General features: G+C 44.8%; 1 protein-coding gene and 1 long non-coding RNA gene across 3 annotated transcripts in view; one reads left to right on the top strand and one right to left on the bottom strand.

Moving 5' to 3' along the window:
• The first annotated feature begins 30 nt into the window (after window positions 1-30).
• Window positions 31-18,379, top strand: LOC128119854 (uncharacterized). Of its 2 annotated transcripts, none has more exons than XR_008221711.1 (5): window positions 31-460; window positions 2,792-2,926; window positions 13,718-13,805; window positions 17,081-17,276; window positions 18,267-18,379. It is a non-coding gene; the product is annotated as an uncharacterized LOC128119854 (long non-coding RNA). The 2 variants fall into 2 exon arrangements; XR_008221712.1 differs by having other exon boundaries at window positions 2,792-2,930.
• The window catches only part of Lrig3 (leucine rich repeats and immunoglobulin like domains 3), a 51,343-nt gene continuing 45,699 nt past the window's right edge, over window positions 13,138-18,781 (bottom strand). The window contains exons 16-19 of the mRNA XM_052753517.1: window positions 18,320-18,478; window positions 15,434-15,577; window positions 15,068-15,337; window positions 13,138-13,837 (exon numbers count right to left, since the gene is read on the bottom strand). Coding sequence (XP_052609477.1) covers window positions 13,593-13,837; window positions 15,068-15,337; window positions 15,434-15,577; window positions 18,320-18,478 — 818 coding nt within the window. The 3' untranslated portion in view covers window positions 13,138-13,592. The remainder of the gene's footprint in view (window positions 13,838-15,067; window positions 15,338-15,433; window positions 15,578-18,319; window positions 18,479-18,781) is intronic.

Genomic DNA, 18,781 nt, shown 5'->3' with positions numbered 1-18,781 from the left:
CACAAATAACCAGTGTGCATTTGGGGCATACTGACATATAAAACTAAAGAGAATTAAGAGCGAATCAGACGAAGTAACTGCACTTCATTTTTTAAAAGGTCACGTGGGACGTACTCAGATTTTGGGTTTTCATCATAACACAGCAGCACAGCTCTGCTTTGCCATGCGTTCGTCCTCCACGCGTCTTTTGAGGACGCCTCTTAGATGGCGCTTGGGCGTAGAATTCGACTGTCTGCTACGTTCTCAAGAGTTATGCTAAAAGCTCCCGAGAGCACGTGCAGAATCGTGGGGGCTGCCTGTGGAGGGTTTAAGAAAAGGCACGGAAACTGCAATTCGCCCTCCACTCTCCACGCCAGGAAAACTGGCTTGATTCCACTGGCTTTCTCTAAACAGAAGAGGGGTCTGGGGGAAGAACTCGGATCCTGAGCACTTCCACGCTCAGCCATTGATAGTGGAAAATGTAAGTCACCGAGTGCAAGGCCCGCAGTGGTCCGCACGGAGTGTGTGTGTGTGTGTGTGTGGTGTGTGTGTGTGTGGGGGGGTGCCGCGTCTCTTTTAATTACTCCCAAGGAACTGAGCGCATGTCTAGCCACGGTCTTTTCTTTTACAATTTTCCAAATAATGAGTCCTCTAATTGCTTTTGCTGGAACCCTTGGCCACCAGTATTTTCCCTTTCTTCTCCCCTGCGTTCCGCCCACACATCTCAACTTCCCCCATTAAATTTTTTTTTTGTCTGAATTTGATGAAGGTTTGGGTTTTTTTTTTTTTTTTTTTTAACTCCTTCGGAGTTTAAGTGGTTGAATTAAACCACAACTTGCTTTCGTCAACCATCCAGGGAGTGCTTTAGGCATGGGGGGGGGGAACATTTTATTTTCAGCCCAGCCATCCACCTGTGCTGACACGGCGAGGAATTTACAGCTACATGGAAAGCGCTATAACCCGAACCTCAGAAACGCCGTGTTCTCCTGAGCTGCGTTATTAGGGAATGTTTGTCAGATGGCCAATTGTGTCAGCCCCTAATTGATTTATATTAGCATCTGTAGAACGAGGGTGGCGGAGGGGAGGGGAGCCTGGGCCCAGGTCTGACCCCTGAGTTTCCTGGGGACAGTGCAGGTTTTCATAGACACTAGTCCCTCCCTCCCTCCCCCCCTCCCTCCCTCCCTCCCTCCCCCCTCCCCCCTCCCTCCCTCCCTCCCTCCCTCCCTCCCCCCTCCCTCCCTCCCCCTCTCCCTCTCTCCCTCCCCCTCTCCCTCCCCTCCCTCCCTCCCTCCCTCCCTCCCTCCCTCCCTCCTTCTCTCCCTCCCTCCCTCCTTCCCTTCCTTTCTTCCATCCTTTTCCTTCCTTCTTTACTTTTTCTTTATTTTCTCTCTGTTTTACTCTTATATAACATGTTTAAAATTACATGCATGCTTACAAAACCAGCATAAACTTCTATTGTTTTCTTAAAAGTGAGCTCACCCTCTCCTTGCCATTATTGCTAAATTCTAAAGAACACCTGGCTCTAAAGGAGGGCTTCATTTTCCCTGGGGTGGGGTACTGGGTAATGAAACCAAGAAACCCCTTCAACCTTTCTGTTTTGACAGCTTTCTTTCTTTTTTTTTTTTTTTTTATGATCGTTGGCTTTAATAGCTTGTTTTTCTACGTAGACCCCACTCCTGCTGGATTAGAAGTATATATAAATCTATATTACTTATTCAGGAACACCTGGCCTGAGGTGAGGTCCAAGTCGAGGGACCTGGCTCTAAAGGAGGGCTTCATTTTCCCTGGGGTGGGGTACTGGGTAATGAAACCAAGAAACCCCTTCAACCTTTCTGTTTTGACAGCAAAGGTGTGGGGTACACAAGACCTCCATTCACCACAGTTTGGAGCTTTGGCACAAGTTTAATATGTAGGCATTCCCAAACTGGTAGTAGACTGTCCAGAGTGTGTTGGCAATGTGGCTGTACCTGCTGGCATCACGGTTGTGGATCCGGCCTCTGTTGACACATAGGTGTGTGGTGATTTCCAAACAACCATCTCGCTGCTTCCGTGGGTGGTGCTGGGTCTGATTGATGGTAGATCTGTATGGGGCTAGAGTGGGTGTGAGAAAAGTGGAGGAAGAAAGGAAACACATGGGTTTGCATAAGCCTCTGTCTAGGAGGCAACCCCCACCAGGAATGGTGGTATGCCATTGGCCACAGAGTAGCCACTGTGCTTTAATTGGTGGTCACTGTGTACCTGGCTGCTATGGGTCACTGTGTGCTGGGATCACGGTTCATAAAATGGACTTGGCTATAGCGTAACTTCTGTTCGAAACATAGTGGTATTTGGGAACAATCTTTGGAGTTTGGGGGCTCTCAAGGAAGTCAGAGAAAGGATTTCAGAAGTGAAACTAAGATTATATGGCCAGTATCAACTGTGTTATAAAATTATGTTAATGTGCATGCACTATCTTAGATCTTAAACATCATCTAAGGGACCATGTGTTGAGGGTTTAGTCCCCAGCCTGCGGTACAACCAAGAGATAGTGAATCTTCAAGAGAAGCTTTAGCGGGTAGAAGTGACATCATTGGAGTCTACCCTTGAAGACTGGGGCTCTAAACCCTCCCCTCTCTTTGTTCCTAGCCATCCTGAGATGAGCAGCATTCATTCACCTGGTTCTGACTATCATGAAGTACTACTCAGCTCCTCCCTGCCCCCCTCCCCCGCCCTCGCCCCCCAGACAAAGTCAGGATTGAAAACTTTGTGGCTGAGAACCAAAACAAAGCTTTCTTCTTTTTAACTAGAGCTTTGATTTTTTTTTAATTTTCAGGTATGTTATCATGGCGATAGAAGTCTGATTAACACAGCATAGCAAAATAATGTGTGCCCCAGAATGTTAAAAATGGGCATTTTGGAAATTTATATACACAGAAGACAACCGAAGAATACACACTTCAACTTGTCAGTAGGTGATTTTTCCCGGAGTACACCTTTATACTTTGTCTTTTAGTGTTGTACTATATCATTTAAAGGTTTTGTAATGGTTTTTTTTTGTTTTGTTTTGTTTTTCGAGACAGGGTTTCTCTGTGTAGCTTTGCGCCTTTCCTGGGACTCACTTGGTAGCCCAGGCTGGCCTCGAACTCACAGAGATCCGCCTGGCTCTGCCTCCCAAGTGCTGGGATTAAAGGCGTGCGCCACCACCGCCCGGCTTTTGTAATGGTTTTAAGGATGTCAATCCCTCTGTTGTTCAAGACCCACATCCATATAACTCTTCAATGAGTCAGGTCTCATTTATCCTAAGATGGCCTTGAACTTGCTCTTATAGACAAGGGTGAACCTTGACTTCTCAAATCCTGGGTTTACAAACATGCATCACCACACCTGAGTTTATGCCACATTGGGATTGAACCCAAAGCTTCATGCATTCTAGACAAGCACTAACTGAGCTACATCTTGGCTCTTTACTGGAACATGTTGCCAGGTGGCTTACTTCTGGCTTCTGGACACTGTCATTCACAAGGACTACCGTGAAATAGTGATAGAGTGGGCAGGAATCTACTTCTTATTTATTTTTATCTCTCTAAAAGTATAGTTCTCCTGGACTGGTGAGCTGGCTCATTGGATAAAAAAACTTCCCACCTAGCCTGATGACCTGCATTCCACCCCTGGGATCACAGCTCTTCAGCAATCCTCCAGGCCTTCGGTGTCATATTGGGGCTGCTGAGTCCTCCTGTGGACTGAGGAACTCTTGGATTCTCAGCCTCTTCAGTATGAGACAGCCATGATTGGATTACTAAGACCATGTATAATCCAACCTGACAAATCATATATATGTATGAATGAATGAATATTTGTGTATTCATGTGTGTGTTTTCATTCATTCTATCAATCCTGTTCTTTAAGAGAACACTGAATAAAATAACATCTCTCAATCTAACTTGACAATTTAGACAAACCACTCTTCTCGGCAACCTTCTGCCCCTCCCCCCAACACCAGTTCCAATGGTTACTAGTCCTCTACTAGATTTTTTTCTCACTAACATTAAGACATGCTGGGTATTTGCTTTTCATCTTACAAAACAAACTCCTCTTGTGGCTTTTTGTCCTGTGGTGGCTTCCTTATTTCTCTTGTCATTTAATCAGATGCCTTCAGAAGGTTGTTTCGGAGTTTCTGCATCTAATGTCTTTCCTCTCATTCTCCCTGGAGTCCATACTCATCAAGCTTTGCACCATGACTCCAGCCCAGTTACTCTCACAGCCATTTACGAATTTCACATGACTAACCAACTTACAGATTCTCAGGCTCCAGCTTTCTTGACCTCTTAGCAGATTACACATGGTCAGGAGTCATTCTGTGCTCCTTGATACATTTTTCACTTGGTTTCCAAGGATACCGTCTGTGCTTCTCCTCCCGCCGACCAGCTCCTTCTCAATCAGCTTAGACGGACTCTTCATCTGTCACGTGCTTTTTGTTGGCGAGCCCCAGAGCCTGTCTTGAACGTCTTTTTGTTTCTCTCTTTACTTACTCCCTTAGTGAATAAGTTGATTCAAAGTCTTTCAATAACATCTCTACGTTGATGACTCCTGAGCTCATAAATTCATCCTGGATTCATATACTGCCAACCTGACATTTGAATATTTCTCAGAATTCCTGAATCTGCCCAAAACTGAGCTGACATTCTCTACAATAAACCTCACTGTCCTACAATGCCCCCCACCTGGGATTAGACATCTGAGATTCATCCCATCTTTCTCAGCAACCCCTTACTTCCAACCTTGTCCATTTTAATCTGTTATCAACATAGACATAGAGTTAACATGTAGTTAAACACATATTAATATGCACAAGGCTCAACTCATCTCCCAGTATTGAATAAATGCCTATTAACACGTCTTCCCTTTGATGAAAACCCTTCAGGTATAGGCATGTCTCGTAGAGGAAAGACCAGTGTACTTTCCCTTAAGGCCTTGTCATCCTATGTTTCTACAGCTCCATTCTGCCTCGGCCAGCCAGCTGCAGGTTCCTACAACATCGGTGCCCTTGAAGTTTGTCTTCAGTCTTGAGTGCTGTCCCCCGACACGAATACCTTCTCCAGGACACAGATAAAATGAGTGAATGTCCTCCAGTCATCTTACGTAAAATTTTATTCTCTACCTCTGATATTGTTAAAACCACTTTCCAGCTTTTTTTTTTTAAGTTTTATTTTTAACACTTGTCACTTTGCACCATGCTGAAGAGCGTTCATTAGGCTTATTAAATTTACTTCCCAATATGCTGAACGATGGGGTAAGTTTTATTTATTTGGCCATTAAACTTCCGTAGGTGGCACAATACTCCTAAAAAGTGCCCAGTGCACATTACATGAAGGTGAGGTCACTAAATACATTTTAAATCATGAGTTTTCTTTCACCCCACTGAAGTCTTTTCAGGATCATTCCACCTCATCTGTGTACCTCCTGCCCCTGGGTTCTCTTATTTACATCTCTATAGACATATAACTTCCCCAGCCTCAGACAGTGTACTTTCCCTTCTCAACCTTCCTGATGCTGTGACCCTTTAATACGGCTCCTCATGGTGTGGTGACCCCCAACCATAAAATTATTTTCATTGCTACTTCATAACTGTAATTTTGCTACTGTTATGAATCATAATGTAAATATCTGATATGCAGGATATATGCTATGCGACTCCTGTGAAAGGTCATTTGACAGCCCCCCCCAAGGTTGAGACCCACAGTTTGAGAACCACTGATCTAGTATTTTCCACGGCTTCATAAAGACCACTTTGCTCTTCTGAACTTTATGTTCTTTTTCTAACGGCCTACTGAAACTTCCACTTAGTATTCTAATAAATCCCTCATATTGTACAGAATAAAACCCATTGATTTCCTTCTTCAAACTTACCACCTTCTGTACCATGGTTTCATCGTACATCTGTATTATCACCCATCTAATTGCAGAGCCACGGCTCCAGTCTCTGCTCCAGCTTGTAGTCTCTCCCTGCTTCCATGGAGGAGGTCCTGCTTGGCCAGCATGACACTGTAATTTCTCACTTTCATTTGGAACCAAAAAAATACAAGTGGGTATGCATAGACATATGTGTGTGTGTGTGTGTGTGTGTGTGTGTGTGTGTGTGTGTGTGTGTGTGGTTTTTATGAGACGCTATCACACAGAAAACAATGAAATTGACCTGGCTGGTGAGACAGTCCTGAGTTCGATCCCAGGGCCCAACAGGGTGGAAATAAGGAAATGACTTCACAGTTGTCCTGTGACCTTCCTCCTGCGCTATGATACACACACCGATACGCACACACCTGAGAGAGAGACACATACACGCGCGCGCACGAGAGAGAGAGAGAGAGAGAGAGAGAGAGAGAGAGAGAGAGAGAGAGAGAGAGAGAACAGCAGGAGCAGAGGCTAAAGTCTGGTTTCGTTTCTGCAAAGCTTTAAGTCGTGAAACTGGCCCAGAGCTCGAGAGGGCCAGGATTTTCCCCACACGTTGCGGAGTGGGCATGGGTTCACTGCCACCGCATGAAACTGAGCCCTCGGCAGGGCTCTGGGGCTGTGGAAAGATTGGGAAGAGGAAGTGACCACTGGCCAGGTCTAAGGCATGTGCCAACCGTGCACAGTCAGTGCTGGAACAAGACAGACAGGACCCAAATCCAGCTGGCAGCCAGGTCTATGACTAAATGTGACCTGTGCTCAGGCAATCTTAAGGGGCTAGTATGAAAGCTGATTCTAATTCTTTTTTTTTTTTTAAATTTTCTGAGACAAGTTTTCTCTGAATAGCCCTGGCTGTCCTGGAACTTGCTCTGTAGACCAGGCTGGCCTGGATGGGAGGGCAACCTGACTGCTATGTCTGTCCCCCCACTGATTGCCAGGAGGATTGATTCGGCTGATCTGGCTGGCTAGGCAGGTGCTCCCTTCCTCCCTCACCACTCCATGTTGCGTCCCTCCCAAAGCTGTACACTTGGTCGAAGACGACGAACTTCCCGGAATAGAAGAAGACCAATCTTCGGTCACGAGTATAAGAGTAGCTGCCCTTCCCTGCTAGGACCTCCAAACACGCTCTACATCATTTTTATTTTATGTGTAAGGGAGCTTTGCCTTCGTGGATGTGCCAAGTACCCCTAAAAGTCAGAAGAAAGCATCAGAAGTGCTCTTAACCATGGAGCCACCTCTCCAGCTTCTGAAGGCTTCACAAGATGACTACTAAATCACTAAAAAAAATGATAAATGACATAAAAAGAGGGAAATGAAAACCTGCAAACGTGAATGCCCATGAGCAAAAGCAATGCTAGGACAGACCATCGACGGATATCTACCCTAGCACCTGGAAGGCTGAGGCAGGAGGATTACAAGTTGAGGCCAGCCTGGGTTTCCACCGAGACCCTCTTCTAAAATCTGGAAAAGAAAAATCAGCAAAACATGAGTCTAGCTAGAGGAAGCAGAGATTAATGAGGATCCGTGCAATTACATGCACGCCTGGAAGAGTGAGGACTATGAACAGTACTCAGTTTGAGAACGGAGTCCCGGTGATTTGGGTAAACTAGATTTGAATGTGCTCTTAGGCTGAAAAGGAACCCTGACTTTTAGAAACTTGATTGAGAAAACTTGAGAGTGGAAAATGAAGAAGTGAGGTTTGGAAAGGATGCATATGGCTGAATATGATCCTGGCAACCGTATTTATAGACAGAGGGCATTGGTGACCCTATCAGAATGCAGAATGAGCAACAGTTCTCAGACCCAGTGACAACTGAGTCCCCACCTCCACACCGGACAGTCATGTGGAGCCATTTACTTTTCTAATCATTGGACACATCTTTTTACCTCTGGCACACTGCCCATGAATGGAGTTTCCTGGTAAATGCCGGGTCATCACACTCAGATAAGAGGCTCTCAACCTGTGAGTCATTAGGCTTTGGGGTCGAACAACCCTTTCACCAAGGTCGCATATCAGACATTTACATTATGGTCCATAACAGTAGCAAAATTACAGTTACGAAGTGGCAACAGTAATCATTTCAGGGTTGGGGGTCACCACAGCGTGAGGAACTGGACGAAAGGGTCGCAGCGTTAGGAAGGTTGAGAACCACGGGTCTAGAGAGTGTTCAAAAACAAACACACACACAAGCAAAAGGGGATTCTGTGCTCTGTGTTACAGAACTTTGGTTTCCGGTGCTGCAATGAAATATGGAGGCTGGGCGCTTACAAAGAAAAGCAGTTGACCTCGTTCGTGGCTTGGCATCTGAAGGACGTAGAGCAGGCTCTGGTGAAGGGGGCGGACACCGCCACCACGGTGATGGGAGCAAGTGTAGGGTCACAAGGCAAGACAGGAAACCAGAGCATGGGGACGGCTAGCCAAGCTCTTTGAAGCAACTCTTCTCTGTGGGAACTAACAGTTCCTCCTGAGGATGTCCACAGTGACTCAGTCACCTTGTACTGGGCCCCACCTTTTACAGACTCACCGCCTCCTATTGTACTCAAGACCAAGCTTGCAACACACAGGCCCTTGGGGACACTACTAGATCCAAACCATGTCACTCTCACTTATTTATTTGGGTTGAAACCACCTTATTGGCATACAGGTTGACTGTACTTAGTGCTTGTCAGGCATCCCAGACAGCTTCAAGGACAACTACTTTCTTGTGGTTTCTCACGGTGGCTCAGGAGCAAGAGAGGAGAAAGGCTACCATCCTTGTGATAAAACCACAGGCTGGCCCTGGAGAGGCCTGCCCGGTGAACGATGAGGAAAAACAATTTGGGAGATAATTATTTGTGTCCAACGTAGGAATTTGAGGGAATATTTATTTTAAGAAGAAATATTTAGCCGGGCGGTGGTGGCGCACGCCTTTAATCCCAGCACTCGGGAGGCAGAGGCGGGCGGGTCTCTGTGAGTTCGAGGCCAGCCTGGTCTACAGAGTGAGATCCAGGACAGGCTCCAAAACTACATAGAGAAACCCTGTTTCAAAAAAAAAAAAAAAAAAAAACAAAACAAAGCAAAAATAAATAAAAAGAATAAGTATTTATTTTAGAATAAATATTACAGGGCTGATGACATGGCTTCGCAGGTAAAGGCATCAGCAGAAAGGCAGTGAGTGGACACTGTGCTGAGGCTGGCAAAAACTAGAGTTGGAAGACTGAGAGCGCTCTGGGGAGAGGGGAGGGCACGGGCGAGATGGTAGCGTGGGGATCACCCAGTTATTCCGTAACCAGGATTTAAAGTTAACCACTGGAGGGTTTCAACAGACACTGGATCCATTCAGATCCACGTTAGAACGGTATTTCTGGTAATAGTGAAGACAAGGGACTGAATAAAGCAAGGAACGAGACCTGCTACGTCACCGCTACCAGAGACAGGTAAGAGCCGGAGCTCCAGGCGCCGCCAAGGGATCCCAGGAGAGAGGCATGGAAGACCTTGAGAAAACTCAGGTGCAAAATCAGCAGGAACGGTGATGACGGACGGTGATTAAACAAGGCAGAACCTGAGCTGGGATTGCGCTGGGCAGGTGGATACACAGAGCCAACAGCCTCAGCCACCCTGCTGCTCAAAGGTCATGTGACACTCCAGTTTGCTTGGTGAGAACGCAAACGTTTTAGGTACAAAATCAGTGCCAGCCACAGAGGCTTACTGGGCAAGAAAGAGTAGCGTGTGACCATGCCAGTTACATAACTGAGAAACTCCCTCTGTCCACTGATTAACCTGGGAAAAATACAGAACTATGTATATAAAGTTGGGCAAATGAGTGGGCTGCTGCCAAATTTCAGCTCTGATCTGAAGACAGACCAAAAAGGCCGTGTGTAGAAAAAAGAGACCAATCACTAATGGGCCTAGGGATGTAGCTCCTGGGAAAGCACTCACCTAGCTCAGTTCAGTATTTCAACACACATACACACATACACACACACACACACACACACACACACACACACACACACACACACACACCCCTAATAAGCAAATAAATAAAAAATAAACAAATACAACAAACAAACAAAACTACTCTGCAAAAACATGAAAAACAATAAAAAGTAGATAAACCAACTTCATGAAAACCATGGTAATAACCTCATCATGATATTAGGTGCTGTCTTCAAACCGGACCTACGACATTAAGCTAAATAAAACAAAGTCAGCCATGAAAGCCCAACGAAGATGCATGAAAAGGAGAAAAGAATCGTAGACAAAATCTAAGAACTAGCTTGGAACAGTCGTGGATGACTTTCATTCTTAAGAATCTTTAATAATGTAAACGCAATAAAAAGCTGCATGAGTATTGGCTAAACTTTTTCTTCATTGGTGGATAGATGATATAGAATTTAAGTTCAAGCATCAGATCCCTGGCATTAAATGAAGTGAGTAGGAAGAAAAGTGAACCTGAAATTTTTACAGTAAGGGTGGATTTGATCAATTATCAAAAAAACATCAAACTATGAAAATCAATTATCAACAAAATGAAACTTTTTTTTTTTTGCCAAAGATACTCTATCCAATATCAAATTTCTTAAAGAATAAAAGGAAGACAACTGACTCCAGATATTGGGATAACTCTATAAATGCATGTGTGCACACCCTCTAGTGAATCTATTAAAAGAATGTACCGATGGTTTTTAGGTCACATTTGAAATCTCTCGGAGCCGTTACCATATCCTTGTGTGACACAGATTTAAGGAATGCCTTGTTAAGAAAGAGAAGTTCTGGTAACTAGATATTTCTGGAGTCATTCATGAAGGAGTGGTCCTCTCTTTGAAGACTGATTTTGTTTGGGAGGAACAGGGCACTGTGTTCTTCCGAGTGTTGAAAATTACAAGTTCCAAATTATCCTATTGCACAAGTCTCGTCATTTCAGATCCTGAGACCGGGGGAGACAGAGGGGATGTGCTGCCATGACGTTCAGTTCTCAGTCTTCAGAGGCATCGCAGCACAGCACATCTGTGACACTGGCTTCCAGTTATTTCTCTCTCATCACCGAGAGGGTGTGGAGACCAAGCCGCTTTCCATTTTCTACCAATATTCGAAAGGTACTGACCAGCTCTGCTCTGAGAAATCATTTGTGCCTTTCTTCTGTAGGAAGACAATGAAAACCATACATCTAGTTGTGGATGCTATTGAGAGCTATCCCAAGATCTTAAACAGGTCAAGATCACACATAATAAATCTCTTTAGCATCAAGAGTAGGATGAAGAAAGATACCGAAGGTCTATGAACATCTAGGAAGATATGTTTGTATGAGGTGTGATCTTCTACCAGAAAACAAGAAAGCTATGCTAAAAGTTTAAGAATTCTACTTAGAAATAAACCAAACTTTAGGTTGGAGGTACAGCTCAGTGAAAAGGCACTTGATTGAGGACCTGCGTTCGACCCCCAACATCACAAAAATAAAATGGGCAGACCAAGGGATTTAAGATTCACCCTTACCTTTATATTATTTTAGAACTTAATATCTACATATTTGTTCATCCGATGGGAGGTATTAACATAGTGTACACTCTTCTTACTGATGTCAGAGGAACTGGGTTCTCCTTTTTCTAGACAGATAAGATTCATATCTGATCCACAAGTTTGGCCAACCAGCACAGTAAAATCACATTGAAGAACCCAGTTTTACCTTGTGTTAAGAAAGACTTCTTTTTATTTCATGTGTGAGTTTGCCTACAAGCACGTCTGTGCACTGTGTACGTCTGGTGCTTGTAACACCAGAAGAGGGCATCAGACATCCTTGGCACTAGAGTTACAGTTGTGAACAGCCATGCAGGTGCTGGGAACTGAACCTGGGCCCTCTATGAAATCAACAAGGGTTCTTCCCTGCTGAGCCATCTGATTCACCCAATAATCCAGCATTTCAGTTTAAGTTGTTGACTTAAACTTTTCTACCAAATTTTGAAAAAAAAAATAACTCCTTCAAAAGAAGTTCATAATTAAGAAGTCCATGTTCGGAGCATGTCAGGTAACAATGTAGACAAATTCACAGTAAGAGTTCAAAATTTATCTGAGTTTGATAAAGACAAAGCACAGGAAATCACTTCTACTAGTCGCTGGTTGTCCATGGAGGGATGCACTTCCTGTCTTAGATTCTAAGGTCTAAATGAAAGGGGAAGCTTCCTGTGATCTAGGTTTGGGCTCCTGACTCTCAATAGAGAAGGACACCCAGCAGGAAGACCTTACCTCCACCGTGTCCTCGAAGAAGATCCCGCTTTCCCAAGTACTATTTTTAGTTTACTTTAAAAAAAAAATGCAAATGGCTGAAACCCACATGTCTTCAGGTTTTGATTTTTTAAATTCAGTACTGCTACACTAACTCCTGTCATGGCAACTTATCTTGGGCCGGAGTGTTTTCTTTAAATGGCACACACCAGCAAGAGTCTCCTAAGGATAAATGTCCAGTTTTATCCCCAGGGACTTCAAGTGTAGTAAGTTTATCTACTCTGTTGCTTGCAGTGAGGGTAGTGTTGAAAATCTCCCCTCTTTCGTGCATGAGCTTGGGATGTGGCATTCTCCCTTCATACTGTTTGAGACAAACACCTTAAAAGATTGTAAGTGTTGAAGTGACAGGTTCAATATCTTAAATTTCAACGAAGTAGAGTTGGCACGACAAAGTCAGTAAAATATGTTCATTAGAAAAAAAAAATGCTTCAAAATACTTTAGAAACACTGTGCACAGCCCAACCACGCCACTATGGGTACACCAACCACATCCAGTGAAGACTAGTAGGGGCAGGAAAGAGTGGGATGACATCCCACAGCAACTGTGGGTGAAAGCTCACCTTCTCTGTGGCCCTTTCCACAGCAGAGACCGGAGATAAAGAGCCTTCTGGCTATAACACAAGCCATGGTGGGTGGGGAACTCCTGCGAGAGACATTAGGTGCTGGACCACAAGGCATTAGCATTATTAAGGAAACATGGATTGTGGAGTCATTTAAGTGACAGTTGTGACCGGACGGCTGTATCCTCTTCTGTTTGTGAGGTTAGGAATACACCTCTGATGGCTGCAACTCCTTCTCCTGGAGCGCGTGTGGCTGCGAATCACGTGACGTCTGTCTTGTAACCATCCAGGGCGTGGGGGTGGGCTGAATGGGTCCCCTGGCTGTACTTTAATACGTTAACTTTTAATTCATCTGACATGTGATAATACAAATGAAATAGGTCCAAAACGCATTGAAAACGGTAAAATCTATTATTGTATAAATGGGGCTTGGCACCAAATGACACATTTTATTAAATGTAATGTGCAAAAGAGAATGAAGTGGCCTCTATCCAAAAAAAAAAGGGGGGGAGGGGTAAGGCAGGATTATTTAAAAGGCTTTAGTACTCATTCTCAATAAAAAGAAATCTGGCTTTATAAAAATACATAAAATAGTCATGGACTTATGCCATTAATTTACATAAGATATTTTTCATATAAAACGAAGTTATAAAATACTTTTTAAAAATGCATTTTTATATGAAAGTTATTCCCAGTATAAAATTTTTATAACTTTTTGTAATTTTGGTTCATCTGTATAAATAAAGCTTTTTTTTTTTCCTTTTTTAAACTTTGTAAGTCCATTTAAAAACATAGGATTCGATTCTGTGTCTCTTCAATAGAAGCCCAGATGAGGTAGTGTGTCGATTTTCCTGTTCCCGTCCAGTCTATGTGCCCGAGTCATAAGGCTGGCAGTCTGGAGTCCTGTAAGTGTCTAATATCTGTGGATAAGTACACCTGTGATTCTCCTCCCGAAAATCTGTCCTGTCTTTCTCATCCTCCTCTGACTCAGAGTCCAGCTCGGGAGAGGAAATCGCTTTCACATGAAAGGGCCTTGGCTGACCGTCCGGTGGCTTCGCAAAGCTCGAAAACGCATCCAGGTGAGGTCTCCTCAGAGGTTTTCCAAAGGTACCTGCAAGGGAAGAAATTCCCATGAGCACGTGGGGCCTTTTGCCAGCACAGAAATGAACACACCGAAAAGAGCGAGCATGCTTCCACGAACGTGAATAAGTTTTTTTCCCCAGAGTCCTGTGCAGGTGTAGGTGTGCGCTGTGGATACACTATTTACGGAATATTAGACTGTCACAGAATACTATGCACAGAACACCTGCACACCTGCTTATTCAAAACCACCAAATAAATCAATCCATTTTAATGTTTTCTCATGACCCTTAGTAACATTAGTCACTGAACACTGACGTTCTTGAAGTCTGTCAATTGAAAAATGGTCCCGGAGCCCTGGCTTGCGGATCTGTGAGCCCATGAATCTCCAGGAAGGGCGATTGCACAATACTCAGCCAGTGTCTTTCCACAGACTCTTGTCTTGCCCTTTCTTCAACTGTAGCAAAACATCAACCAATCAACTAAAACTTCTACCCTAGTTCTACAAAACGTGCTTTCATTTCTTCCCCTCCCCTTCGGGAAGGTATATACATAACCATACTGGAACAACAGGTAAAATTTCTTAAACGCTTAAGGAAAACGGTTTGGAATTTTCCTTTTAAAAACAAACCAAGGACACTAGAGCACACTGGGGCATGTGGAGGCCTGTTTTCTGATTGCTTCCCTCAGTAAAAAGAGCATTCATTCACTCTCGGTTCTTCCCTCCAACTGTTCCCACACACGAGACCGGAAAAAAAAAAAATCACAATCCACCTGAGGTACTAGTCGTTATTTAATGGCACCGGCTTTCGCTGTGAGTGCTGCGGGCCTCTCCCCAAGATTATCTCAACCGGTCTGAAGCCAGGCGAGGTAGGGTGCTGCCTTCCCGGCTTCCACTGTGAGTTCAGTTAGAAGCCACCAGACGTACGAAACCACAACCATGGAGAGAACACAGCTCCACCCCTCAGGCTGCCGGGACCCAAAACCACTTTTTCCACATGACTGACAAGCTCAGCTCCTAAGTCATTCCCCAAACTCTGGTCTCCTACATGCCACACACAGCATAACCCAGAAAGCTCCTGGGGCTTAGGTACAGATTAAATACATAACCACACACAATTCCCAGCCCCGAATGCACTTCAGAAACATCTGCAATCCAGAGGATACCACAGTAACATTAGAAATGAAACCATTGTCCAAAGCAGGATGGAGTTGTGAGTCAGAGAAGCAAGGCGATTGATTCCCAGCTTGATAAACTTACCCATGAAAGAGTTACTTGAAGTAACTGATCCCGGTTCCTGACTTGCACTAAAATCCAAAGAGGACTTGTTTAAACACAGGGTCTGAACGGCAGGTCCCTCATTCTGAGAGTACATGGAGTTCATGAGCTTTCTTGAGTGTGGCCACGGGATGCTATTGAGGCTCCGATCACAGGGCTCCTCTGAGGGATGAGCGCACGGGAAGCAGTCCTTCTTCATGTAGCTGGGCTCACAGTGGTCCATCAAGGCTATCCTGGGGTCAGAACTGCAACCTTTTCGAGTTGGGACCCACAACAGAAGGAGATACAGTTAGCATGCCTCCAAGTCTTTTCAGAGAACAGAACTCTAGTCAATCAAGAAAGCCATACCTGGAAGATAAACTTCAAATGGATCTGGGCCATAGACACTCCCCTTCAAGTACACAGGGCCCGCGGAGCCCACAAAGGGGCAGAGGAACGGATCAGGGGCAGCTTCCACATCGGCCTCACTGCTGTTGTCAATATGGCATGTCCCTTTAAGACACAAATCTCAGTCACTAAACTGTATTAAATGCCATTCCACCTTCTCTCTGGTTCTGATTTCCCAGATTTACAGAAGAAAATTTGGCTAGAATGTGATAAGAAAGAAAAAGTACACACGTACATAAGATTTTCTTTCTTTTCTTTTTTTTTTTTTTTTTTTGCTAATTTCTTAAGGCCCATGTGCTGGGCTTGTAATGGTTCATTTAAGCTACCCTGGAGTCCAGATAGTAAATGTTTCTACCCATCAGGGCAGCTATAGTAAGTCCTGATAAGCCTTTGAGCTAGGTGTGCCAACCTTATTGCTAGCCCATCTGGATTCTAAGGGGAAAGGATCTTCTATGCGTAGGGCCATGGTTTGAACGCTCAGCACTACCACCTTCCTGTAAAATGTTCCAGATGACTGGACTCAGGGATTGACAGTTGACTAACAATCTCTTAGTGTCCCGCCTCAAAGCTGAGTCAAAGAAACCAAGCCGAACCAAAACATCTCCTGGTCGTTCAATTAAACCACACGCCTTTAATCCCAGCACTCGGGAGGCAGAGCCAGGTGGATCTCTGTGAGTTCGAGGCCAGCCGGGTCTACAGAGCGAGATCCAGGACAGGCTCCAAAACTACACAGAGAAACGCTGTCTTGAAAAACCAAACCAAACCCAAAACATCATGGAACCATACAACAGTTAGCAGTGGACATAGCAGTTGGAGGATTACAGACAGGGTCTCCTTCGAGTTGCCATGGAAGCCGAGGATGGACGCCCTGTGGTCTAAGAGAGAAACGCCCTGTAGATCATCGATATTGGGGGCCCCTGGAGCTGCTCTGGGAGGGTACCACCTTCCCAGGCCAGCTTGTCACTTCTATGCCTCAGCCCTGTCTCTTAAGGAGTTCTCAGTTAGTCTCACTATACCTGACTGAGGTTGGGTCTCTGTTCTTGGCCAACTGTAGATGTAACCAACCTTCTTATTAAATAAGAAACACAGAACCAATGCAAAGAAGAAAGCCAAGAGGTCAGAGCTAAGAGCTAAAACCTTACCCTTCCTCCTGCGGTGGTCCTACCTCTCTGAACCAGAGCTACCCCTGTGTTAAAGTCTTTATATAGAGTTCCTGTTCTGCCTTCTCATTGGTTGTAAACCCAACTACATGAACGCCTCGTCACAGCCTGTCTGTATAGGCCTCCAGGTTTTCCATGATTGGTATTGAGATTAAAGGCATGTGTATCCAATAATGGCTGTATCCCTGAACACACAGAGACTTACCCAGCTCTGCCTACCAAGTGCTGGGATTACAAGCGTACGCCACCACTGCCCTGCTTTCCTATGGCTTGCTAATAGCTCTGACCCCGGGCAACTTTATTTATTAACATACAAATAACATTTTAATACAAATAAAATATCACCATAGCCAACCCTGACACTCACTCTGTGCTTGGGTCTGCTGCCTCTGCTCTGACTGTCTTTCCTAGTATATCTTCACAGTTAGCTTGTCTCTCTTTCTTTTAGATTCTTTGGGTTGAGTATCCACCTCACCGCGGACTAAGTTCTGAAGCTGAAAACAAGTATGCTTCCTTTCCGACTACGCAGTCTGGTATAGAGCAAATATAGACGCTCCATAAAGGACGGTGGTAAAAGTTAAAACGCTGAGAAAAGCCCCAGGAGTTTCTGCCATGCAGAGGCCGTGGCATGTGCCAAGCACTGTGTACGTAGTTTTTTTTTTTCCTTTAAACCACCTGTCTGGGAAGTGCTGCAACTGCCTGTGAACACAGGGAATGGGTCTGGGCTGAGATGCTCCTGCACCTGGCTTCCTCCATCTTTAGTCTCAAAAAACATAAGGCACCATGTATGACATCCGCTCCCCCCCCAACCCCCCCCCCCCATAGTCTTGAAGCCACCTGGCCTCTGACATTATGCAAGAAACTCCCAACACAGGACATCACAGTGTAAAGAAAACAGGACATCCTCAGAGAAATTAAATTTGACCTAATTTGCCTACTCTTCTTTTACCATTTAAAAAAAAAAAAGTGTTTTTCAAGAATTTAACAAAAGGATATAGAATGGGCGTGTATGCGCACATGTGTGCGTGCACAGGAGCTTGCACGTAAGAGAGCAGATTTCCCTGGAGCTGGAATTACAGGCAGTTGTGAGCCACTGGGAATCAAAGCTAGGTCCTCTGGAGGAGCAGTAAGTGCTCTTAACAGCTGAGCCGTCTCTCCGGGCCCTGACACTGGAATTTTGTGGGGACTACCATGCACCTGTAGATAGCTTCTCACGGTTATAGCAATTTTCCTCAATATTAATTCTTCCAACCCATAAGCACGGGAGGGATTTCCATTTCCTACTATTTTCTTCCCTTTCTTTGTTCTGTGTTTTAACGTTTTACTTGCATTGGTCTCATATTCTCTGAGCAGCTATAAAAGGACTTTCTACTCCTACTCAGAGGGGGCGCTTCCCTTTCTCTGAGAACTTACTCATGTGTGTCTTTCCACAGTATCTAGTCTTTAATAAAACCTTAATGTCCATTCTGGAAAAAAAACAGAAAGGGGGGAGGGGGAAGGGGAAGAGAAGAAAAAGAGGAGGGGAGGAGGGAAGAGGAGGGGGGAAGAGGGAGAGAACTGTAGTTTTGCTACTAATCTTGGGCCAGGCCCTCATCACTGTTATCAATTTCTTCCGAAATTACTATTGCATCTAGGACATCCCCCCATGACTTCAAAACAACTGTCCACGGACATCTCAGACACTCACCAGCACCGTCATGTTGTGGCAGGAAAAATCCACCTCCTGAAGACGTAATGAACTGGTGGTGACTTCCGCTCTCTGAGGAGATGTACCCATCCTGTCTGTCAGCTAATGTCCCCTGAGACGACAGATAACTAGGGATATCGGCCGGCAAATTGGTCTCATCTGTAATCAAACAACAGCATCCCATCAAGCCTTGCCCCACAGCTTCCGGCGCTGGCAGGATAGGGTACAGACTGCTCTGGTTTCTGTATCATCCATAAAGGAAGATCTACTCTGGAAAAACCAGGGATGGCCCATGACTGCTTTTCAGCTCTGGGCCATGAGTTAATTTTGACTTTATTACCCACGAAATACACCCCTGCCCAAATTTGAAAACCGCATGTTCAAAAGGTAACGCCTCAAAAACACGAACCCAGCTCTTGGATCACTTTCCATTTCATCAGTGGCAGAGTCTGCTGTCAACCC

This window comes from Peromyscus californicus, unplaced genomic scaffold (assembly GCF_007827085.1).
Source record: "Peromyscus californicus insignis strain IS unplaced genomic scaffold, ASM782708v3 Scaffold_24__1_contigs__length_46423439, whole genome shotgun sequence".
Classification (NCBI taxonomy): Eukaryota; Metazoa; Chordata; class Mammalia; order Rodentia; family Cricetidae; genus Peromyscus; species Peromyscus californicus.
The sequence above is the reverse complement of the archived record's forward strand: the minus strand, read 5'-3'. Positions and strand labels throughout refer to the sequence as shown.